The sequence below is a fragment of the Lepus europaeus genome, chromosome 4 (genome assembly GCF_033115175.1).
Source record: "Lepus europaeus isolate LE1 chromosome 4, mLepTim1.pri, whole genome shotgun sequence".
Taxonomy (NCBI): domain Eukaryota; kingdom Metazoa; phylum Chordata; class Mammalia; order Lagomorpha; family Leporidae; genus Lepus; species Lepus europaeus.
The window spans coordinates 42,375,652-42,400,462 of NC_084830.1; the positions used below are offsets into that span (position 1 = coordinate 42,375,652).

General features: G+C 48.0%; 1 protein-coding gene across 1 annotated transcript in view; it reads left to right on the forward strand.

Annotated features, from left to right (window-relative positions):
* The window catches only part of SNX31 (sorting nexin 31), a 58,871-nt gene extending 34,454 nt beyond the window's left edge, over window positions 1-24,417 (forward strand). The window contains exons 9-14 of the mRNA XM_062189487.1: window positions 2,032-2,124; window positions 6,516-6,719; window positions 12,911-13,024; window positions 16,889-16,966; window positions 20,446-20,502; window positions 24,322-24,417. Coding sequence (XP_062045471.1) covers window positions 2,032-2,124; window positions 6,516-6,719; window positions 12,911-13,024; window positions 16,889-16,966; window positions 20,446-20,502; window positions 24,322-24,417 — 642 coding nt within the window. The remainder of the gene's footprint in view (window positions 1-2,031; window positions 2,125-6,515; window positions 6,720-12,910; window positions 13,025-16,888; window positions 16,967-20,445; window positions 20,503-24,321) is intronic.
* The last annotated feature ends 394 nt before the right edge of the window (window positions 24,418-24,811 follow it).

The following is a 24,811-nucleotide window of genomic DNA, read 5'->3' on the forward strand; positions in this document are numbered from 1 at the left end:
GAAGGAAACAGGAGACGGTACCAGAAGAAGGAGGAGAGAGCCTTGGAGGTACCTGGAGCAGCAGGCTTCATTACTTCTATTTTTCTCTTTGCTTCCAAAGAGGCTGTTGTCTTCAGGTGACGTCTGCCTTTGAACCCAGTGTCACACTGAAAACTGCACTGAATTAGGAAATCATTGAGAAACCAACTTAGGGATTTGGAGTATGGGGAGATCGATGAGGGCGGTGACCCACAGCCAAGCAGCCAGGCCCAGCCAGATATTCAGTTTTAATTTTTTTAATGGAAACTGCTTTCATCTTATAAAACAACTGCAAGCTTGGAAGAGCCCAAAATGGAAAGTAAATGTCACCCCACATCTTAAATCAGCCCATAAACACAAACTGTCGACTTTTTCGGTGTGTTTGGTTCACATACATTTCATATATCTATATATGCACATCCATTTCCTTGATTCATGTCTTTATATGAGGTTTTTTGTTTGGCTTTTGGTGGATATTTATTTTTTGCTGTTTTATAAAAAAAACCTGAAGTTTCTGACTATGCCTCATTTGTAACTTGGTGCTTATCACATATTAATACATCATAGGCTTTTCCTGTGTTACTAAGTATTCCATATAATTTCCCGTATCATTAAGTATTATACTTATTTTTTCTTGTTTGCATAGCCTGTTTTTTCATTATACCCGGACTCAATGGCCTATTTTGGGCATTCCGTCACAATAGCTACCCGCTGACAGGATGGCTAGGGAGACTGACTGTTGTGGCACACAATTGGGACATTGTGCACCATACAGTAAGCACATAGATATGTTAGCTGAGGTTTGTTCATTATAAAAGGCAATACTTGGCTGTCAATATTTTTCCCCATATGGGTGTTAACAGGTCTCGTAGGTGGGTTTAGATTTGCATTGCCTAGTTTCCTCTAGAAAGTTGTACTGGGGTACAGACAGGGGTTGTGGTATAGCAAGGTTAAGCCACCACTTGGGATCCCCATATCCCATATCAGAGTGAGTTTGAGTTCCAGCTACTCCCTTTCTGATCCAGTTTCCAGATATTGCCTGATATTGGGAAGCAATGGATAATGGCTCAACTCCTTGAGCCTCTTTCGCTCATGTAGGAGACCTGGATGGAGTTCCTGGTTTCTGGCTGTTGTGGGCATTTTTTTTTTAATTATTTGACAGATAGAGTTATAGACAGAGAGAGAGAGACAGAGAGACAGAGAGAGACAGTGAGAAAGGTCTTCCTTCCGTTGGTTCACCCACCAAATGGCCACTATGGCCGGCGCGCTGCGCCAATCCGAAGCCAGGAGCCAGGTGCTTCCTCCTGGTCTCCCATGCGGGTGCAGGGCCCAAGCACTTGGGCCATCCTCCACTGCACTCCCTGGCCACAGCAGAGAGCTGAACTGGAAGAGGAGCAACCGGGACAGAATCGGAGCCCCAACCGGGACTAGAACCCGGGGTGCTGGCGCCGCAGGCGGAGGATTAGCCTAGTGAGCCGCGGCGCCAGCCCTATCCATTTTCCTATTGAGAATGTTTATGTTTTTCCTATTGCTTTACATAAATATTAACTCTTTGCTGTATATCATGCAGTCATTTTACTGTTTTCCCATTTACTTTTTTTGTTTTGTTCTTGGTGGCTTTTCTATTTCCACATAATTATATGTGATTATACTTTCATTATGACATTTTGTCTTTGTATCTCAAGATATTCTCTACCTCTAGATCAAATAAAAATATTCACCTTTGCTTTTTATTTTTTGGCTAATTCATGGCTTTTCACATTTAAATTTTCATCTGTGATTTAGTTGACTGGGTGGTGTGGGGAAAGAACTAATTTTATTTTCTTTGCCAAGTGTTTTCAGTTGTCCTCAAACTGTTGCAAAATCTCTTCCTACCCCTAACTGAATAGGAAACCTTTATCACATGCTCCATCATTATATAGATCCGCTTAAGCTCTGCTACACAATGAGCTTTTTGTCAGATTAACTTATTTCTGCCACGACTGCTAATTTTACAATTTCTGTTGTTTTAAGGCAAAAGAGGACATTGACAAAGAATGGGCCAAACCCACCCAGGCACAGAGGCAGAAATTAGAAGCTCTCCAGAAAGAAGACAATCAAACACAGGTGAATCAAATATTACACCAAACAAAACCCCTTGGAGGAGAGTTAAGAAATGTTGTGGAATTGCACTTTGTCTATAATTTATTAAACTGTCAGGCACTGAAGACTAAGGTTCTTTTTAAAAAATGAGAACACGTGCATTGATTTTTCTGGTTATGCAATTAGTAAAAACTTATTGCTTAAAGATTCTAAAAAGAAAAAACTACAGATGGTGTTTAATGAGTCTTTTGCCAAGTTAATTAATATAGATCTTCAGCATTCTTTTTAATGACTACACAGTATTCCACTTTATGATCCTGTTCTTGCTTAGTTGCCGGTTTCCTATTCTTGCAAGTCAGGTTGTTTCCAGCATTTGCTTCTATAAATCACCCTGGCAGTGAGCACCACGAGGCCGCGGCCAGTGTCTGATTAATCTGCACGCTCTGTGTTCTAGCGCCTGGGCCAGATCTCGGCTGGAGGTCTCAGAATGTGGCAGCCACGAACCTCGCTCTCTGAGGCTGTGTTCTGCTATTCCTTAGGTGATATTTCTGAATATCCCTTTTTAAACCTTCCTGACGGTGATACCAATTCAGATGCCTCCTGCTCCCAAGCAGTGCATATGGGTCTGACTAGCCAGACATATCGTAACAAAGAAATGGTTTCTACTTTATTGTATATATTTTTTTGAAAGGCAGAGTTATGGGGCCGGCGCCGTGGCTCACTTGGTTAATCCTCTGCCTGCGGCACCGGCATCCCATGTGGGCGCCGGGTTCTAGTCCTGGTTGCTCCTCTTCCAGGCCAGCTCTCTGCTGTGGCCCAGGAAGGCAGTGGAGGATGGCCCAGGTGCTTGGGCCCTGCACCCGCATGGGAGCCCAGGAGGAAGTACCTGGATTCTAGCTTCGGTTTGGCGCGGTGTGCCAGCCATAGCGGCCATTTGGTGGGTGAACCAACAGAAGGAAGACCTTTCTGTCTTTCTCTCTGTCTATAACTCTACCTGTAAAATAAGTAAAACAAACAAACAACAACAACAACAAAAAAAACCTGGAGTACACGAATTAGATTTCAAAGTTGAGGCCTTACTGCTATGAACTCGTTTTTCCTAAAAGCACCGTAGAGTGCTAATGCATACCCAGTGTTACGTAAGTGCTTGTGCAGTTCTGCTGCTGTCGGAGGCCATGCGCGAACAGCCACTGCTTTCCTTGATGGAAATGGACAAGAAAGTGTGGAATTGGAAAATGAGTGCATTAAAGAAGATCCTTTTGATATAAATCCGAGATAAGCGCCAGTCCCCGGGCCATTGGTTTTGCCAATGAAGGTTTCTTGGCACACAGTCAAGCACACCTGTTTCCACGTTGTCTGAGGTGGCTGTCGTGCTACAGTGCAGAGGTCCGTGGTGGCAATAGAGACGATTTCCCATAGAGCTCTTTACAGAAAAGGTTGCTAACCCTTGTTCTAAATGAAAAATACATACACACACCTTCTGCTGCCGTGTGCGTTAACAGTGTTTTCTAGTTCATCTTCAAAGAACTGATTTTTCAAGTAGATCATGCTGGCAGATCGCTGTCTTCTGGTTTTCCTCAAGGACATCTCCTCACTGAATGGCAAATGCCAGCAAGTGTATTGAGTAAGTTACTTACTCAACCCCAATTTTCTTGCAAAAGAGGGCTTCATGTTTAAACAACTACTTGCATTTGTTTTAGCTCATTTAGCTCATTTGTTTTAGCTCATTGCAATTAAGGAATGATTGCACATTTGTAAGTGCCCTCAAACCATGAAATAAACAATGATCGATTCATACCCTATACTGAGTAAGAAAGTCCTGTAGCAAGAGCATGTGCCCACTCTCTGAGCACTCCGGGGCAAGCTGACCCAGCCCCGCTCCCACCCTGCACAGGTACCAAGGATGAGTCTCAGTGACCCTGCTGGAGGCCAGGCAGCCGAACACATCTCCAAAGCTGCAGCACGGGTCCCAGCACAGCTGTGTCCTACAGCGTGAGACTGAGAGTCAGCTGTCCCTCTCCACTTACGTCTCGCCACGTTTCACTTCGTCAGAGAGCATAGTTCTTGAACGAGAGGTGTGAGCTCCCTTGCTTCAGGAGAGGCTTGGGAAAGAGCCAGGTTGTCACTATGTAGCTATCATTTTTTTTTTTAAGGATTTATTTTATTTATTTGAAAGGCAGAGTTGCAGAGAGAAAGAGAGAGAGAGGTCTTCCAACTACTGGTTCACTCCCCAGAAGGCCACAACAGCCAGAGCTGGGCCAATCTGAAGCCAGGAGCCAGGAGCCAGGAGCTTCTTCCAGGTCTCCCATGCAGGTGCAGGGGCCCAAGCACTTGGTCCATCTTCCACTGCTTTCTCAGGCCATAGCAGAGAACTGGATCGGAAAAGGAGCAGCCTAGACATGAACCAGCACTCATATGGGATGCCGGTGCCACAGGCAAAGGCCCAGCCCACCACACCACAGTGCTAGTCCCATATTTATTTATTGTTTTTTAAAAGATTTGTTTATTTGAAAGAGTTACACAGAGAGAGGGAGAGACAGAGAGAGATCTTACATCTACTGGTTCACTCCCCAAGTGGCTGCAATGCCAGGAGCTTCATCTGGGTCTCCCAGCATGGGTGGCAGAGGCCCAAGCACTTGAGCCATCTTTTACTGCTTTTTCCAGGCCATTAGCAGGGAGCAGGATTGGAAGTCGAGCAGCCAGAACGCTAACCAGTACTCATATTTGTTGCCAGGGTCACAGGCTGCGGTTTTTCCTGCTACACAAGTCCAACCCCCAATATCAGTTTATTAAATGCAGTTGTTAGTAATACTACTTTGTTAAAAATGAAAATCCTAGACAAACCTAATAGGACAGAATGCCAGGACTGCCGCTGGAACCACACCTGGCCTGTGGTCTTGGGTCACTTCGAGAGCAGAGGGACACTGAACTTTCAGAGTATCCTAAGAGTGTCCCCTGGGTGTCTGGGGGTACTGGAACTCTCTCTTTAGAAAACAGGCCTCCTTGACTGGTGCCGTGGCTCACTAGGCTAATCCTCCACCTGCGGCGCTGGTACTCAGGGTTCTAGTCCTGGTTGGGGCTCCGGTTCTGTCCCGGTTGCCCCTCTTCCAGGCCAGCTCTCTGCTATGGCCCGGGAAGGCAGTGGAGGATGGCCCAAGTTCTTGGGCCCTGCACCCGCATGGGAGACCAGGAGAAGCACCTGGCTCCTGGCTTCGGATCAGCGCAGCTCCGGCTATTATGGCCATCTGGGGAGTGAACCAACAGAAGGAAGACCTTTCTCTCTGTCTCTCTCTCTCTCTCACTAACTCTGCCTGTCAAAAAAAAAAAAAAAAAAAAAAGGAAAACAGGCCTCCTTGTGCTGCTGTTTTGTGACCATTTCCAAACTCTCCTCTGACAACACCACCATCAAAACAGTCTGTAAAAACAAGTTACTTTTCTTCCAACGTGGATCTCCAGGTAGTTTTTCTTTGTTTTGTTTTGTTTTTGTTTTTGACAGGCAGAGTGGATAGTGAGAGAGAGAGAGAGAGAGAGAGAGAGAAAGGTCTTCCTTTTTGCCGTTGGTTCACCCTCCAATGGCCGCTGTGGCCGGCGCATCTCGCTGATCTGAAGCCAGGAGCCAGGTGCTTCTCCTGGTCTCCCATGTGGGTGCAGGGCCCAAGCACTTGGGCCATCCTCCACTGCACTCCCGGGCCATAGCAGAGAGCTGGCCTGGAAGAGGGGCAACCGGGATAGAATCCGGCGCCCCAACTGGGACTAGAACCCGGTGTGCCAGCGCCGCAAGGTGGAGGATTAGCCTGTTAAGTCACGGCGCCGGCCTCCAGGTAGTTTTTAAAAGACATTTTATTTTATTTATTTTTTGACCGGCAGAATGGATAGTGAGAGAGAGAGACAGAGAGAAAGGTCTTCCCCTTTTGCCGTTGGTTCACCCTCCAATGGCCACTGCGGTTGGCGCGCTGTGGCCAGCGTACCGCGCTGATCCGATGGCAGGAGCCAGGTGCTTCTCCTGGTCTCCCCATTTTTAAACGTACGCTCGCTGTGTGTGTTGTTATAGTCTGCTACGATAGATCATATCTGCTCATTCATTTTATTCACCCCACTCTTACTCCTCCCATGGTGCGTTTCCCGTCCTGCTGTGTCCCAAGCACCGTTACAGGTGCAGGGACACAATGGGGATGAGGCAGGAATGGCCCCTGCCCTGGCAGGGCACGCCACGAGCTTCCCCACGGCTTGTCATCAGCGCAGAGGCGTGGTCTTCATTTCTGTGGCCCAGAATAAAAAAGCAAGGTGCTCCCTGTGACTCAGTTCCTGGCATCCTCCTAGACTGGCAATAGCCTCCGACGTGATGTTTTCATCGGCTTCAAGTTTCTGCATCTTTTGCTTCCTCTCTCCCCCGCATCCTTGTCCCTTTGGAGCAGTTTCTGGAGCTGGCCCGTGAGGTGCGGCACTACGGGTGCGTGCAGCTGGATCCCTGCACCTGTGACTACCCAGAACCAGGCTGCCGGGCTGTTCTTTGCGTCGGCAACAATGAGATCAGCTGCTGCGTAACCCTACCGGATGGCCAGACCCGGGACGTCACGTTCCAGCTGAGCAGGGTGAAGTGCTGGCAGGTCACTTTCCTCGTGAGTATACCGGTGGCCTGCTTTTCCCGTGACATACCTGGGGGTTAAAAACCCCGTTGCTCTTGATGACCAAGTCGGCAGTAGGGAGACAGGTTTACCAGTTGGCTCGGTAACACCACTCATGGTTCCCTGCTGCTCTGGGTGGCTGTCATCACCATAGCAGGTAGGAATAACGGCTACTGTTATTGAGCACTTGCTTTGTGTTCAGTGCTGGCAAACTCTCTACTCTTGGAAACTGGATGCTGACCAGCAAGGCTCTTCTTAAGGGGACCTTGAAGCTTGCATATGGTACCTTCTCCCTACAAGAGAAAGCCTCATCGTCAGATTGATTGAGAGCCTATTTAGTACCAGCTGCTGGGCTGGGCACTTCCATATTTATTGTTTAATTCTTACATGTACTCAGTGAGCTAAGTGGGATTAGTTCTTTGCAACGAAAACTGAAGTTAAGTAGTAGAGGACAAAAGCAACCTAGAGCAACCCGCACACCTACGTGCTCCATCCGTGGGGATTTTCTAGCTGACCTAGGGCTTCCCTGTGGCATGTGATACCATCCACCATGCTTTCTTTCTCAAAACACCCTCTCTTGCCATGAGACTTTGCCCTAGAGGTTAAGATCCCAGTTGGGACACCTGTATCCCATGTGGGAGGGCCCGAGTTCAATCCCGGGCTTGGGCTCCTGACTTGAGCTTTCCACTATGCAAACTCTGTGAAAGGAGTTCTGATAGCTCAAATGATTGATTCCTGCCACCCACGTGGGAGACCTGAGCTTTGGGGAGTGAATCTGCAAATGGAGCACTCTCTCTCTCTCTCAATCTCTCCATCTCTCTCTCAATCTTCGACTCTCAAATAAATAATGTTTTCATAAAACCACCTCTTCTCCTGCCTCTGTTTTTGTAGACCCTCTCCCTCTGAGCACTCCTGAAATGCAGCTGTTCCCTGCGGTTCCACTTCTAGGATAGACGCTAGATACCGTCTGCCATCAACCACCAGGTCCCTCCGTCTCAGGCCCAGTATTTCCTGTGCCCTTTGGACACCCTCCCTGGGCATTGCACAAACATCTCAAACTCAGCCTTTGCCAAAGCAGACCTGTCCGTTCCCCTTGTGCCTGCCCTGAGCTTGCACCCTTTTGCCTGTCCCCTGGTGAATGGGGCTTCACCAGCGTCCCCTAACTGCCAGGCTGGAAGTCTTGGAGTTGCCTCTGACTTCCCACTCCCCCTTATCCTGCACGTTTAACGAGCCCTGGCCATGCTTCTACTTTGCTGTCCCTCAGAAATCTCCCTTTCCCCCTTAGCCACTTGCTCTCAACATTCCCGGCGTGGACGGGTCGAAGAGCCTCCTATGCCATCTCCCTGCCTGACACTTTGCCCTTGGAATCATTGTGTGATTTCAGTCCTTTTGGGAAATTTGTTTCTTGGCCCCAAATTTGACCTGGCGTGGTGAATACTCTGTATTCATATGAAAGAATGTGTCTTCTGCTACTGGGTGGAACAGTCTGTAAATGGTAATTATTTGGGGGATTGACTTAATTTTTTTTTTTTGGACTTAGTATAATTCTTAGGAAATTCATCTAGGTTGTGTGTTTCAGTAGTTTCTTTTTCTTGCTTAGCAGTAGTCCATGGCGTGGATGCGCCAAGTTTGTCGAACCATTCACCCATTGAAAGACATCTGGGTGTTTTCAGTTTTAGCTGCTGTGGATCTAGCAGCTGTAAATATTCATGTACTCACTTTTGTCGGAACACAAGTCTTCATTTCTGTGGGTTCAGTGCTCAGGATTGTAATTGCTGGATCATCTGGTAATTAGGTATTTAGTTTTTTTTTTTTTTTTGACAGGCAGAGTGGATAGTGAGAGAGACAGAGAGAAAGGTCTTCCTTTTTGCCGTTGGCTCACCCTCCAATGGCCACTGCGGCTGGCGCATCCTGCTGATCCGAAGCCAGGAGCCAGGTGCTTCTCCTGGTCTCCCATGCAGGTGCAGGGCCCAAGCACCTGGGCCATCCTCCACTGCACTCCCTGGCCACAGCAGAGAGCTGGCCTGGAAGAGGGGCAACCGGGACAGAATCCAGCGCCCCGACCGGGACTAGAACCTGGTGTGCTGGCACCGCAAGGCAGAGGATTAGCCTGTTAAGCCACGGCGCCGGCCAGGTGTTTAGGTTTTTAAGAAACTATCGAATGGTATCATTTTCCATGCCCACCAGCAGAATATGATGGATCTAGTTCCTCTGCACCCTCACCAGCGTTGGTGTCATCGCTATTTTTTATTTTAGTCATTCTGATGGGAATGTAATGGTATCTTGTGGTTTTAGTTTGCATTTCCCTCACAGCTAATGATGTTAAACATCTCCTGTGCGTATTTGCCATCTGTATATCTTCTTTGGTGAAATATCTGTTTTACCCACTTTCTAATTGAATTGTTTTTACTATCGATTTTTTTTTTTTTTTTTTTTTTGGACAGGCAGAGTGGACAGTAGAGGGAGACAGAGAGAAAGGTCTTCCTTTTTGCCGTTGGTTCACCCTCCAATGGCCGCTGCGGTAGGCGCGCTGTGGCCGGCGCACCGCGCTGATCCGATGGCAGGAGCCAGGTGCTTCTCCTGGTCTCCCATGGGGTGCAGGGCCCAAGAACTTGGGCCATCCTCCACTGCACTCCCTGGCCACAGCAGAGAGCTGGCCTGGAAGAGGGGCAACCGGGACAGGATCGGTGCCCCGACCGGGACTAGTACCCGGTGTGCTGGTGCTGCAAGGTGGAGGATTAGCCTACTGAGCCACAACGCCGGCCTTTACTATCGAATTTTGAGAGTTCCTTGTGTGTGTGTGTGTGTGTGTATGTTTTTAAAGGTTTTATTTATTTACTTGAGAGGTAAAGTTACAGACAGTGACAGAGAGAAAGGTCTTCCATCTGCTGGCTCACTCCCCAAATGGTTCCAGTGGCCAGAGCTGCGTTGATCCAAAGCCAGGAGCCAGGAGCTTCCTCTGGATCTCCCACATGGGTGCAGGTTTGGGCCATCTTCCACTGCTTTCCCAGGCCATAGCAGAGAGCTGGATTGGAAGAGGAGCAGCCTGGACTTGAACCGGCGCCCATGTGGAATGCCGGCACTGCAGGTGGAGGATTACCTACTGTGCCGTGGCGCTGGCCTGAAGAGTTCTTTGTATGTTTTAGATGCTTGTCTTTGCTGGCCATCTGGTTTGCAAATGTTTTCCCTCTCTGTAGTTTTCCTCCTCTTAATAGAGCAAAATTTTTTACTTTTGATGAACTCAAACTCATCATTCTTTTCTCTGTGGATTGTGTGTTTTGGGGATCAAGACCAAGAGTTTTTTTCTGAGCCTTAAGACACGAAGATTTTGTTCTGTTCTTTTCTTAGAAGTTTTATAGTTGCAGGTTTTACAGTTAAATAGGGTGCATTTGCATGGTGTGTGACACTTGGGGTGAGGCTCCCTTTGTTGCATGTGGGAGTCCCTACTGCCCCAGCGCCATTCATTGAAACGGCTGTCTTTCCTCTGTCAAGTTGCTTTTGCCCTTCTTTCAAAAGTCACTTGGCCATGCTTGAGTGGGTCTGTTCCTGGGTTCTCTGTTCTGTTGTGCAGATAAATGTGTCTACCAATGCCACAGTCATTTTCTGTCATTGTAACAGTTTTGTCGCAATCATTCAGATACCATACAACTCGCCTGTGTAAAGCAACAACTCAATGGTACTTCATATATTCACAGAGGTGTATAGCCATCACCATGGTCAATTTTAGAACACTTGCACTTTAGAACACTTTTGAAAAATCACCTATACCCCTTAACTATCACTTTCTTATCACCCCATGGCCACCAGCCCTAAGAAGTTAGCCATCCACTTTCGGTCCCTATAGACTACATTTGCCTATTCAGGACATTGCCTGTTAATAGAATCGTATAATATTTGTGTTTGTGACTGGTTTTGTTTAAGATTTACTTATCTGAAAGGCAGAGTTACATGGAGAGAGGTAGAGAGAGAGAGAGAGAGAGATCTTCCATTCCCTGGTTCACTCCCCAGATAGCAGCAACAGCTGGAGCTGGGTCAGGCCAAAGCCAGGAGCCAGGAGCTCCAGCCTGGTCTCCCTCATGGATGGCAGAGGCCCAGGCATTTGGGTCATCATCTGGTGCCTTCCCAAGTGCATTAGCAGGAAGCTGGATCAGAAATGGAGCAGCCGGGACTCGAACCTACACTCTAGTATGGGATGTCAGTGTCGCTGCACCACCACACCAGCTCCCCACATCATTTTTTGTAGTTTGCCAAACACTGTGGCTTTCACATTGTTGAAGACCAGATTTTATTACCTTCCTTTTAAGGCTATTACTCTGGCATGCGGTTAGATTCCTTGGGATTGGCTTTACTTGTTTGAGGCTTACTTTTAAGATTTGTTTATTTAATTGAGAGGCAGAGAGAGAGAGAAAGAGAGAGAGGTCTTCCATCCGCTGGTTCACTCCCCAAAGGCCACAATGCCTGGAGCTGAGCTGATCTAAAGCCAGGAGCCAGGAACTTCTTCCAGGTCTCCCACGCGGATGCAGGGGCCCAAGGACTTGGGCCATCTTCCACTGCTGTCCCAGGCCATAGCATAGAGCTGGATCGGAATTGGAGCAACCAGGACATGTACCGGCGCCCATATGGGATGCAGGTGCCCCAGGCAGAAGCTTAGCCTAGCATACCACAGTGCTGGCCGTGTGAGGCTTACTATTAACCTTTCTCTACCCGATACTTGTCTGGTGTCTCTCTACTCTGCCTGATAGAAACATGAGCTCTTTCCTGCCATGTTTGTGAACACCCAGAACTGTTCAGCCTCCTGCTGTCAGTAGTTGTGTGCCCAGCCTCATGGCGTCCCATCCCGCACACTCACAGGTTATTCATCCTGCATCCGGAGAGTGGAGAAGAGCACTTGGGCGCTCTGCATGGAGAAATCCCTCCCCCTTGGTATTCTGCCCCCCACCCCCGACTCTTCAAACCGCAGCTTCTCCAAACTTTTCTTTGTCCCTGGCTCTGCGAGAACGCTCTGCTCTGTTAGCTTCCCTCTGCTGGCCAAGTCCTTCCTGGTGCTCCCCTCGTCTGTTCTCCTTCTCTCTGGGCTGAGAGTCTTGCACTAGCTGATGTTTTGTGTCTGAAGCTACTTCCTGATTCATTGTCTAGACTGATGCTGCCTGGGCACTATTGCCGAGACAGAAGTCTAATTGTATTGTTGTTCAGCTTGAAAGACCTCGTAATGAATGTCTGCTGTGTTCAGGATGAGGTCTGGCATCCTTAGCTTCGTTTACAAGTCCTGCGAGAGTTAGGACTCTCGGGAGGTGAGTAGCAGACACCGATACACCTTACGGGAGTGAGGAAAAGGGGGTCTGTTGGACAGCTGCGGATGAACCTACCAAGTCAAAGGAAGAACTGGAGAAGGGGCGTAGGCCAGTCAGGAAGCAAGGGAGCTAGGAGACCGACTCTCCATCAGGACCTGCTTCTTGGGCCTCTGTCTTCTGGAATGAGACGAAGGGCCCAGGGAGTGTGTGTCTGCTTGGCCTACGCGTGGATCTGACGCCACCCTCTGACTTGTCACTCCTTGACAGTCCTACGTGGATAGCCCACCGTGGAAAAGGGCTGGTTTTGCTCCAGGAGTTTGAGACTCTGTTACTAGGAGGAAGAAGGATGGATGCCGGGTAGCAGACACCCCAGACACCCCCTACCACGCTTTCAGGACTGGGCCCTGCCTCTCTATCCCCTGCCGTGCCTTGCCGCCCATGCTGCAGCCACACGCAGTCACCTGCAAGGTCCCCAGCAAGCCAGGCTCCCTTATGCCCCAGTACCTTAGCACTTGCCGTTCCTCCCACCAGGAATCACCTCTCACTCCCCCACATGCTTCCTTCCCCCTTGCACACAAATGAACAAAAACCACAACAAACTTGGGTAGCTGTTCTGCTCAGGTGCTGCTCCCTCCAGGAAGACTGCCTCCTCCCCCCCACATCCGTCCCAGCCCCGACTTGGGTTGGGTGCCCATTCTGTTTACTTCTGTAGGCTTCTGTTTGCCTCTCTTCTGCCATTTACTATATCAAACTGTGGTGTCCAAACAGGGCTCCTCAGTAGACTGAGGGCGTCTTGGGATTTGGGGTAGTCTCACTCATGTTGGCAACTTGCCCACCACATTCACAGGCACTTAACTTACTGTAGCGTGTTCAGTCATATCTTTCCCTCTGCAGGGGACCCTGCTAGAGAGAGATGGGCCCCAGCGAACTCTCCACCAGGACTTGGAGCTCAGATTCCAATACAGCGAGGAGAGTCGCTGGCAGTGGTTTGTCATTTATACCAAACAGGTGAGTTCTCCAGCAGAGCGGAACATCTTCTACACAGTGATGCAAGGGCAGGGCGGGCAGGAGAGAGTGCTGTGTTCTCCCCTGCTGGACTGTGATACCTTTCATTTTTGTTTTGTCTTCTTAGTCATCATGTCTTCATGTCGGTTAGAAATGACTTTAGTCATTAAGGAGTAGCAGGCTCAACCAATAGTGGCTTCAACCAGGAGTCGGCAAACATTTCTTAAAGAGCCAGATGGTAAATAGTTTACCAGTTGAGATTCCTATGGTCTCTTTTGCTGCTACTTAAAAGCAGCCGTAGGCAATTCATAAACAAATGAATCTGACTGTAAAGCTTTATTTACAAAAACATGTGGTGGGCTGGACTTACTAGCAGACCCTGGCCCCCAAGAAGGTGAAAAGCTATATCTCTTATCTGGAACGCAAAAGCTTTACCCAGCAGATCTTCTATCATGTCTTAGCTGCAAGGGAGTCTAGCAAAGAGGAACAGAATTTGTGGTTGGCTTAGCGGAAGCATGAATAATTGCCTGGGGGTTGGCACTTTATCATCCCAAACAAAATCAAGGTCTTGTAGGAGAGGCCGTGGCTGTTGGGAGCACGTTACTCATGTTTAACTTAGAATTAAAATTGGAGTAGAAATCCCACTACTCCAAAGTAGGGACAATCTGATTTTCTAAATACCAAATTCAATTGAAATCGAACTCTAGATGTTCTACAATGGATTAATCTTTTTAAAAAATATTTATTTATTTATTTATTTGAAAGTCAGAGTTACACAGAGAGAGGACAGGCAAAGAGAGAGAGAGAAGTCTTCCAACTCCCCAGTTGGCTGCAACAGCCGGAGCTATGCCCATCCAAAGCCAGGAGCCAGGAGCTTCTTCCAAGTCTCCCATGCAGGTGCAGGGGCCCAAGGACTTGGACCATCTTCTACTGCTTTCCCAGGCCATAGCAGAGAGCTGGATCAGAAGTGGAGCAGCCAGGTCTTGAACCAGCTTCCATATGGGATACCGGCACTTCAGACCAGGGCGTTAACCCACTGTGCCACAGCGCTGCCCCTGGATAAATCTTTGCATTGACATTTATTCTACTAGAGTCCAAAGTATTAAATGAAAATCCTAAGTTAAACAAATGAGTCCTGGGCCTGGTCTTCTGACACAGCAGGTTAAGCTGCTACCTGTGATGCCAGCATCCCACATGAGCACCAGTTTGAGTCCCAACTGTTCCACTTCTGTTCTTGCTCCCTGCTAATGCACCTAGGAAGGCAGCAGAAGATGGCCCAGGTTCTTGGGCCCTGCTACCCACATGGGAGACCCACATGGAGTTCCAGTCTCCTAGCTTTGGCCTGGCTGAGCCCCGTCTATTGCAGCCATTTGTGGTGTGAACCAGCAAATGGAAGATATTCTCTCTCTCTCTCTCTCTCTCTCTCTCTCTCTCTCATTCTCACTCTCTATCTCTGTAACTCTGCCTTTAAAATAAATAAATTTTTCAAGAGGAAAAGGAGAGAGAGAGAGAGAGAGAGAGAGAGAGAGAGAGAGATCTTCTATCTACTGGTTCACTCCCCAGATGGCTGCAATGGCCTAGGCTAGGCCAGGCCAGAGCCAGGAACAAGGAGCTACCTCTGGATCTCCCAAGTGAATGCAAGGGCTATTCTGTTTTCCCAGGTGCATTAGCAGAGAGCTGGATCAGAAGTGGAGCAGCCAGGACTCAAACTGGTGCCCATGTGGGATGCCAGCATTGCGGGTGGTGGCTTTACCCGCTAGGAAGCAATGCTGCGATGGCCAGGTCTTGGCCAGGCCCAAGTCAGGAGCCAGGAGCTCCTTGCAGGTCTCCCATGTCCCTGGACTCAGACTGGTGTTCCATTATGGGATGCGAGTATGGCAGGCAGCAGCCCAACCTGCTGCCCCACAGAGCCATTCCCACTAAAGCCTTTCTGCCTTGGCTCCACTCCCACCTGGATTTCTCTCTCCTCCCTCCTCTCCCCCATCATTCCTTCCATCTTTGAACATGACCTTGTGCTAAGGTTCTGTAGCCTCTAGCTCAGAGCTTCCATTGGCTCAGATATTAGTAGGGCCAAAAGAGAAGACAGCAAGCCAAAATTAAAGAGAAGGATAGGAAAGGAAAAATGTTAGTGGGAAAGGGACAAGTGGCACCATCACAGGGGACCTTAAATTCAGCACATAGAGCTGGAGTCCTGCAACAAGGGAGTGCCTGGCTTTGTGCAGCAAGATGTACAATCGTGTGTCTTGGCCTTCACAGTGATGATTAGGCCACAGATAGTGTTGGAGCCAACCCTCATTCTTGAATGTGAGTGATTAAATATAGGAAGGTACCGACTTCAAAATGCATATGGGAAAATGGAATTAAAAGATGAGCTTATTTTAGTGCCCAAAAAAATTGAAATCCATGCAAATAAGAAGTCTTTAGAAAAGACATGGAAAATGTATATTGTGGAAGGAGTATGCATGAATTTCAAAATTTTTGCAGCAAAATATACTTATTTTTAATCTCCATTTTCCATAAACTTTTCAAAATTCTCTTGTATTAAAAAAAGAAATGAAGAAATATAACTAATTTTTATTTCATTCAAAGCAATAGGTCCTAGTATATTACTTTAAAAAAAAAAAAGATTTATTTGAGAGGCAGAATTATTGACAGAAGGAGAGACAAAAAAGTCTTCCATCTGCTGGTTCACTCCCCAAATGGCCGCAGTGACCGGAGCTGGGCTGATCTGAAGCCAGGAGCCAGGAGCTTCTTCTGGGTCTCCCATGTGGGTGCAGGGGCCCAAGCACTGGGGCCATCTTCTGCTGCTTTCCCAGGCCATGGCAGAGAGCTGGATCAGAAGAGGAGCAGCCGGGACTCCAACCAGTGCCCATATGGGATGCCGGCGCTGTAGGCAGAGGCTTAGTCTATTACACCACAGCGCCGGCCCCACAGAGGGGGTTTTAAAAGGAGAAATATTAGTAATGAGATCCTGAACATTTTTAACCTCTTTTTAAAATCTGCTGTAAAAATGGGGCTGGGGTTTGGCCTAGTGCTTAGCTCTGTCCACATCCCATGTGAGGGTATGTGGTTTGACACCCTGCTGCAGCTCCTGGCTCTAACTTCCTGCTAATTCAGACCTTACAAGGCAGTGGCGATGGCTTGGGCAACTGGGTTCCTGCCACTCACCTGGGAGGCCTGAACTGGATTCTTGGTTGCCGGCTTTGGAGCCCTGAGCATTTAGGATTGAACCAATGGGTTAGTATACTCTCTCTTCTGTCTCAGCGTCTCAAATAAACGAAAAAAGTTCTTTTGAATTTACTGTAAAGATACCCATGTATGGCCGGCGCCGCAGCTCACTAGGCTAATCCTCCGCCTTGCGGCGCCGGCACACCGGGTTCTAGTCCTGGTCGGGGCACCGATCCTGTCCCGGTTGCCCCTCTTTCAGTCCAGCTCTCTGCTGTGGCCAGGGAGTGCAGTGGAGGATGGCCCAAGTGCTTGGGCCCTGCACCCCATGGGAGACCAGGAGAAGCACCTGGCTCCTGGCTTCGGATCAGCGCGGTGTGCCAACCGCGGCGGCCATTGGAGAGTGAACCAACTGCAAAAAGGAAGACCTTTCTCTCTGTCTCTCTCTCACTGTTCACTCTGCCTGTAAAAAAAAAAAGAAAAAGAAAAAGAAAAAAAAAGATACCCATGTAGTTGAGAAAATGGATGGCTATGTGCTAATTGTACTTTATGCAAATTGTTGGACATTGAAGAAGAAATCTAAACTCTTGGAAGTGTGCTCTGAAAGGCGGAGCTTATCACCTGCCTAGTGGCGTGAGGAGGGAGAGAAAGACAACAAAGACCTCTTCAACTGAGAGAGTTTCTTATTTCTGGATTTCTTAGGCTTTTTTGCTGAGTAGCTGCTTGAAAAAGATGATCTTGGAAAAGATGGACAAGTTAGCTGCCGAGAACCCGGAAATGGTGAGCGCTCTTCTCTGCATCTCTCTCTCTCTCCCTTTGCGTTCCCACCATCCGTGGACTCTGGAGGCCAGACTCCGCCCCTGCTGGCCCCAGGGGAGGAAACCACACCCCACAGAGGAGAGCTGGCTTCCTGGCTTCCTCCTGGTGGCACAGCGGTTAGAGCGGTCAGAGTGGCAGGGCAGAGGGAAGTCTTCAGACTTCAAGCCTTTGCCCAATGTGAGGTCATCTTTAGATGACTGCGAATTCTTTAGCCCTCGAATCTGTGTTGTTCTACTTCTGCTTTCTCCTACACGGAGGCTTTGCAGTTTGTCCTAAAAATCTAGGTCACAAAGGATCTTGAGGGCAACTTTAACTCAGCAGGGAAGATCTAGAGTTACAGAGATGCAGAGGCAGAGGCAGAGAGAGGCAGAGAGAGGGAGAGGAAGAGGGAGAGGGAGAGAGATCTTCCATCCACTGGTTTGCACCCCAAGTGGCTGCAATGGCTGGAGCTGGGCTGATCCGAAGCTAGGAGCCAGCAGCTTCTTCCAGGTCTCCCACATGGGTACAGGGACCCAAGGACTTGGGCCATCTTCCACTGCCATCCCAGACCACAGCAGAGAGCTAAATCGGAAATGGAGCAGCCAGGACTCAAACCGGCACCCTTATGGGATGCAGGCACTGCAGGCCAGGGCATTAACCTGCTGCGCCACAGTGCTGGCCCCAAGTGAAGATCTTAAAGAAGCTCCAGAGTGTGTCTCTTTAAAGAGTCCACAGCCTCTTGGGGCTTCCATTGTGCCTGATGAAGACACCTTTGGCAGTTGGAGAAGCCATTGAGGACAAGCAACTCTCCAGGCTGTAACTTTCACAATGCAAAATTAAGCAGTATTTTTTTCTAGTCTGTGTGTATTTGTTACAGGCCTAAGGAAGTAAGTAAAGGGGGCTGTAAAAAAATTTACTGAAATGTTAAGTTTTTCTGAGTTCCTTTTCATCACCATGATTTAAGCATGTCTCAAAATAAGACCGCCAGCTTGATTTTTTTTTTAAATGATCACTCATAGCGATGCCCGGCTAACATTTGTAAGCACAGTTCTTTTGCATAGTATTATCCTGATCTTTTAAAAATGCGTCAGGAAACATTTGGCACTTTTTCCCTACTGTTTCCATTCATATTTAGTCCTGCCTAAGAGGGTGGATGCCATCTTTATAGTTGAACCTTGACCTTTACTTTACAGATTTCTTTCTAAGAAAATAATTGTATCTTATACTCATTTCTGTTTCTTGCGGAACTGAAAATATTTTTCTAGGGAAAATAAATTCACTGCTTCTTGGTGGCTGAACAGTTCCCCATATACTAGTGGGTAGTATGTGAAGGAGGCTCCTCTTAAAAGAGTGTAAAATCCAAGCTCTCAGGCAGGATGGCTGTGATTATTATATATAAAGAAGAGGGAGAAGAAGAAAGAAAAAAGCAATCAACTGAAGTAGCCTCATTAAATGAGAGAAGGGCTCTCCAATGAGGGTGAATGATATGTAAGCTATTTGATGCAGGAAATACTTATACAGTGAGCAGCTAAAGAGCCAGCTCAATACAATGTGGAAAGTAGATGTCTATTTAATGTTTCCGAGAAAAGCAATCACCACACCACACTGCTGAGGTTTGCATAGAAATTGAAATCTGTCAATTGATCTACGTGGCTGACAGTGACCTCAGCCTATCCGTCAAGTCTCTTGTTCTGCTTTATCTAGACATGCAACAAGTTTTTCTTTCAAAAAAGGATCTCTTTACGTATTGTGTTTCTTGGAAAGAAAGTTTAAGACCTTTGCTCTTGAAAATTGGCTTTTTAAGACAATGTCATAGGGATTATCTGCCCTTCAACCTGGAATTTCATCTCCAAAGCCCTTGGCTGAAGGGGCTGGTGGAAGGTAAAGAGGATGACACCGCCGAGCTGTTTGAGCTAACATGGAGTGCTGGGCCCCAGCACACAGGACGGTGGGTGAAAATCCTGTAGTGGCTTACGGTAGCTTGAGTCACATGGCCGTCCCATTCGGCGGTTTCCTAGGCGATCACACAGTCTGTGCGGACACGTGTCACTTACAGACGAGTTCTATGGGCCAGAGCAGAGAGGTCTCGATTTTGCAAGAATCACTCTGAACCCAAGATTTTAATAATCTTGAAGAATCTGGGGGCACAAGCAGGAAACTGTATTCAAATGAGCTGCATAAATAGAGCAGATGGCCCAGGAAGCTGATGAAATAGTGATACTGGTTTTATTCTAGAAAGAAAGAATGAGTAAGAAAAGAAATTCAGTGCTAAATTTAGTTAGTTAGCTTTAGTTAATACTTTCACAGATAAGACTTGAGCTGCTTATAAAAAGATCGTTAAAATTTGAGGGAAGTAGATGCACTAAAGAATATAAACACACCACAGCAAAAAAAAAAAAAAAAAAAAAAAAGTTAAATCCTTAAAAGCAGTATTAACCACAAACCAAAAGAAAAATAAAATAAGTTTTCTAACAGCTATACTCCTACACAGAACCTGAAAAAAATTTTGTCTTTGCTGCTCTTAACAAGAACAGAATTCTAAAGAATTTTTTTTTTGAAAATAAAATGTGTTCATCAGATATAGGTTTAGCTACCTATAAAGAAAGCCAAGACAACGCAAGTGTCTGAGGACAAATAGAAGTCTGTTTCCCTGTCGTCTGAAAGTAGCGCAGAGAAAAGCCATCTAAAACTGATGCACACTGTGGAAGAGTAGAGCGTTTGCCCTCCGTGAGGGACTCCTGCCCTCCAGACCCTGGCTGGGTCGGTTCTCATCCTACTCCAGGCTGTCAGGCAGCCTCTCCCCCTGCAGCCGCAGCTGCTCGGCTCCCCTTGCCCCTGCAGGCCTGGAGCTGGTGCAACCCTGTGCCCCGCCTTGCAGTTCCCTGTTGCTAGCACCGAGAGGGCCCCAACATCCTGTCATTGATTTGCTTCAGTCCTGCCCACACCGCTCCTAAGCCGGGGTTGAAGAGCTCCTTTTTTGAAAGTCTCCTCCAGTGCCCTTGGGTCCTGTGCCATCTGTTCCCGGCGGGGACTCTGGCCAGTGTATTAAGTGTACCCATGTCCGAGAGGTCTACTCAAGTGTCTCGAACTTCAGTTGGATTCTTTGTTTGATTAATGGTGCCTCTGACTAAGCCCGCGTTTGGCTCACGCTCAGCGTGCGGATTGGAGCTCCGTGGATTATTTCGGGATTTAGCAGTACATTGCATTTCGTGCAAAGTCCTTCCCAAAGCCGCGTTAAATCACAAAATCCACAGGCAACCGCCCATATTAAACACTGGGAACTCGATTTAGACCCTTGCAAATGAAGGGGGGAATGCGCCAGTGACAAGCAGGTGTGCCTGCGGCCCCGGCCCCGTGGGACCAGTAAGAGGATTAGTGTGGCATGGGAGATGTGCTGATTAAGTAGAGCATTTGTGCGCTTGCCTCTGTAGGCTGTGCTGACATTTCACTCATCTATCCAGCAGATTGAAGTTCCGGAACAAGGCAAAAGTAAAAAATACCACATTCTACAAAACCAGGTCCGTGAGTACATTTATGTCATTGATAGACTATCATTTTGATGAATCTGCCCTTCTTCCCCCTTTAATCCAAGTCATTTTTCCAAAAAATCAGCCAGAATTTTGTTTTTCAGAAGCTATCCTATTTCTTTAAAGATGTATTTTATTTCTTTGAGTGGCAGCGTTAGACAGAGAGAGGGAGAGACAGAGAGAGGTCTTCTATCTGCTGGTTCACTCCCCAAATGGCCTCAATGGCTGGGACTGGGCTGATCAGGAGTCAGGGGCTACTTCTGGGTCTCCCACGTGGGTGCAGGGGCCCAAAGACTTGGGTCATCTTCCACAGCTTCCCCAGGCCATTAGCAGAGAGCTGGATCGGAAGAGGAACAGCCTGGATGTGAACCAGCACCCGCATGGGATGCCGGCGCTCTAGGTGGAGGCCTTACCTACTGTGCCACAACACGGCCCCTAGAAGCTACTCTATATAGCTTGGACTCCCAGGACAAGCACAGAAGTACAGTATTTTACTGTGGCACCTAGCAGGCCTAAGGGAAATTTTTACACAGAAAATTTCCAAGAGGAGCACAAAATTGTTGAATGACTTGTTTGTCTATACCCCGTGCATGTTTTAGAAGCTCTCTTTTGGCTGGCGCCGTGGCTTACCAGGCTAATCCTCCACCTTGCGGAGCCGGCACACCGGGTTCTAGTCCCGGTTGGGGCGCCAGATTCTATCCCGGTTGCCCCTCTTCCAGGCCAGCTCTCTGCTATGGCCCGGGAAGGCAGTGGAGGATGGCCCAAGTCTTTGGGCCCTGCACCCGCATGGGAGATCAGGAGAAGTACCTGGCTCCTGGCTTCAGATCAACAAGATGTGCCGGCCGCAGCGACCATTGGAGGGTGAACCAACGGCAAAAGGAAGACCTTTCTCTCTGTCTCTCTCTCACTATCCACTCTGCCTGTCCAAAAAAAAAAAAAAAAAAAAAAAAAAAAAAAAGCTCTCTTTTATGGTTTGCATACTATGGTGTATCTAGTATGTATATTTTAGTTTCACAGGACTTCTGCACTGTTTGCTGTACCAAACAACTTTTACATTGCTAACAATTGAGCCTTCAGGTCTGCTGTGCGGATCACAGCTGGAGAAAACAGTTGTCATCGGTATTATTGGTGAGCACAGGTTGCCGGGCATTATTCTAAGCACTTTTGTGTGAATTACCACATTCACCCTCCCTCTTCTCCATCATCCCTGTGCGTCAGTTGAGGAAGCAAGGCCACAGAAAGGGTTAGTGGTTTACCCAAGGGTTGCCCTGGAATGGGTAGTGGAAGGGAGCAGGACAAACATATGTTAATATAGAAGGACTTGTCTTGAGTGAAGAAGCTCAGAAAAGAACCCAGTGAATGCCAGCATTCCCCTTTCATAATAAAAGCCTTTCTGGCTGGTTCCGCCAGAGGCAGGAGATGGGAACGCCACCTCTTAGTGGCTGTGTGGCTTCGGGCAGGTCAGAGAGCCTGCGTGTGCGTCAGGACTCATGCAGACACCTGCGCCTGCCCGCCAGAGATGGATGCGGCAGATGTGGGGTGGGAGCCTGGTAATCGGCGTCCGGCGTCCTCGTGGAGCCCCAGTGGGATGCCTGCCACAGCTTCAGCTCACTGGTAAAACGCGGACAGTAATCGTGCCGTCATTCAGCACGGCCATTCCCCAGCTCACTCGCAGCGCCGGGCAGGGGCTCTCAACGGTGGCTGTGTGTTGCAGCCCCTGGAAGCTCTAGAACATACTAGAACATACGGTGGGCTGGGGCCCGCCTCAGGGATTTGGAGTTAAGTGGTCTAAGGGGCCTGGGCAGTGGGATTTTTAAAAGTTCCCCTGGTTGGTTCTAATATGCCACCAAGGCTGGAACCGTTTCTTCTAGAACAGCGGTTCTCGAAGTGTGGTCCCTGGACCAGCAGGATCGGTATGACTTGGGGACTTGCTTGAAATTCAGACTCTCCGGTCCAGACCTACAGGATCAGGAGCTCTGGGCAAGGGGCCCCGTTCTGTATGTGTTTAACAAGACGAGTGTGATACGTATGTGATACGTTCAGTATTGAGAGCCGCTGTCCCAGAACAGCCGACAGCACAGCACAGCCCTGCTCGACGCCCGGCGCTCACTGGTCCTCCCAGATGAGTAGCAGTTCTTTCCTTTTTTGAAAAGTGTATTTATTTATTTGAAAGAGTTACAGAGAGACAGCAAGGGAGGGAGGGAGGGAGGGGAGGAGGGAGGGAGAGAAAGAGAGCGAGAGAGCAAGAGCACTTCCATCTGCTGGTTCACTGCTTTCCCAGGCTGTTAGCAGAGAGCTGGATTGGAAGAGGAGCAGTTGGGACATGAACCGGTGTCCATATGGGATGCTGACGCTCTAGGCAGAGACAGCCTGCTAAGCCACAGCACTGGCCCCAATCATTGTCTTTTTTTTTTTTTTTTTTAAGATTTATTTATTTACTGGAAAGTCAGAGTTACACAGAGAGAGAAGGAGAGGCAGAGAGAGAGAAAGAGGTCTTCCATCCACTGATTCACTCCCCAGTTGGCCACAATGGCCGGAGCTGAGCTGATCCAAAGCCAGGAGCCAGGAGCTTCTTCTGGGTCTCCCATGTGGGTGCAGGGGCCCAAGGACTTGGGCCATCTTCCACTGCTTTCCCAGGCCATAGCAGAGAGGTGGATAGGAAATAGAGCAGCTGGGACCCAAACTGGCGCCTATATAAGATGCCGACCCTGCAGGCAGCAGCTTTACCCACTACACCACAGTGCCAGCCCCAATCGTTGTCTCTTAAAGTGCTTTTCTATTTTAAAAAAATTATTTATTTGAAAGGCAGAGTTACAGAAGGGATGGGGGGGCAAGAGAGGGAGATAGAAGTCTTCCATCTGCTGGTTCACTCCCCAAATTGCCACAGTGCCCAGGGTTGGGCCAGTCCGAAATCAGGAGCCAGGAACTTCATCCAGATCTCCCACATGGGTTTAGAGGCCCAAGCATTTGGCCCATCTTCTACTGCTATCCCAGGCCATTAGCAGGAAGCTGGTTCAGAAGTGGAGCAGCCAGGACTTGACTTGGTACTCATATGGGATGCTGGTGCCGCAGGCAGTAGCTTAACCTGCTATGCCACAACACTGGCCCCGTTAAAATGCTTTAAAAACAGCATAATACGTTTTTAAAAAATTTATTTATTTGAAAGGAAGAGTTACAGAGAGGCAGAAACAGACACACACAGAGACAGAGGGAGAGACAGAGAGGCCTTCCATCCAATGGTTCACTCCCTAAATGGCTGCAACAGCTGGAGCTGTGCCGATCTGAAGCCAGGAGCCAGGAGCTTCTTCCAGGTCTCCCATGTGAGCGCAGGGGCCCAAGGACTTGGGCCATCTTCTACTGCTTTCCCAGGCCATAGCAGAGAGCTGGATTGCAAGGGAGCAGCTGGGACTCAAACCGGTGCCCGTATGGGATGCCGGCGCGGCAGGTGGTGGCTTTACCCACTATACCACATTGTCAGCCTCAGCATTACTTTTCTAAAGTTTGTATTTGTGTGGGGCGTGCAATAAAGATTTTGAGTGGAGTTGAAGATTGAAAGTAATATGGCTTTAAGAGGGGGAACACCTCAGGGCCCAGTCTTGGGACTCATCTACCTCTGCCTACCAGCAGGGGGCACCCTCCTCATGTATTACTGCAAAATAGAGTGTCTACAGGATAAGACTGCTTAAGAGAATCATTGCTTAAACAAATATAACCCTTCTGGTTCCCTTCTAATATCACTCTAACCTCCTTGACTTTTTGTTGTGGAAGTTATTTCCTCTCACGTTTATGACCTCTCTGTTTACGTTGCAGCATAAAGACTATACCAGCTTTCTGCTAAGAAGAAGCAAGGTTAAGATAGCTGAAAGTGACTGTGTTTTTAGGAACATAAAAGAAGAAGATCTGTGAAGAGAAGTTGCTCTTTTTAAAATATCCTCTGAGGCTGCTCAAGACATTAAAAGAATGGGCATTGATGATGGGCATCATCAGAAATGGGGAAAATTCAAATTTCTTGACAAGAAGGTAGACCATGTTCATCAAAACTGCCGAAGCACTGTATGGATCAGAACAGCGCTCCTGCAATGGCTCCTAAATGACAAGTGGCAAATTAAAATCAACTCATACGAGGCTCCCTCTGTTTCCCCCCTAAAATACATGTTTACCTGGCTTCATAGTCTCTACAGGTTCTGATATTACGTAAATGAAAAGTCCATTATGAAATTTTATAAATTCATGGGAGGTCAAGTTCTAAAGACATGACTCACCAGCTGAGGATAACACAGCTCCATCTGAGAAGTAGAAT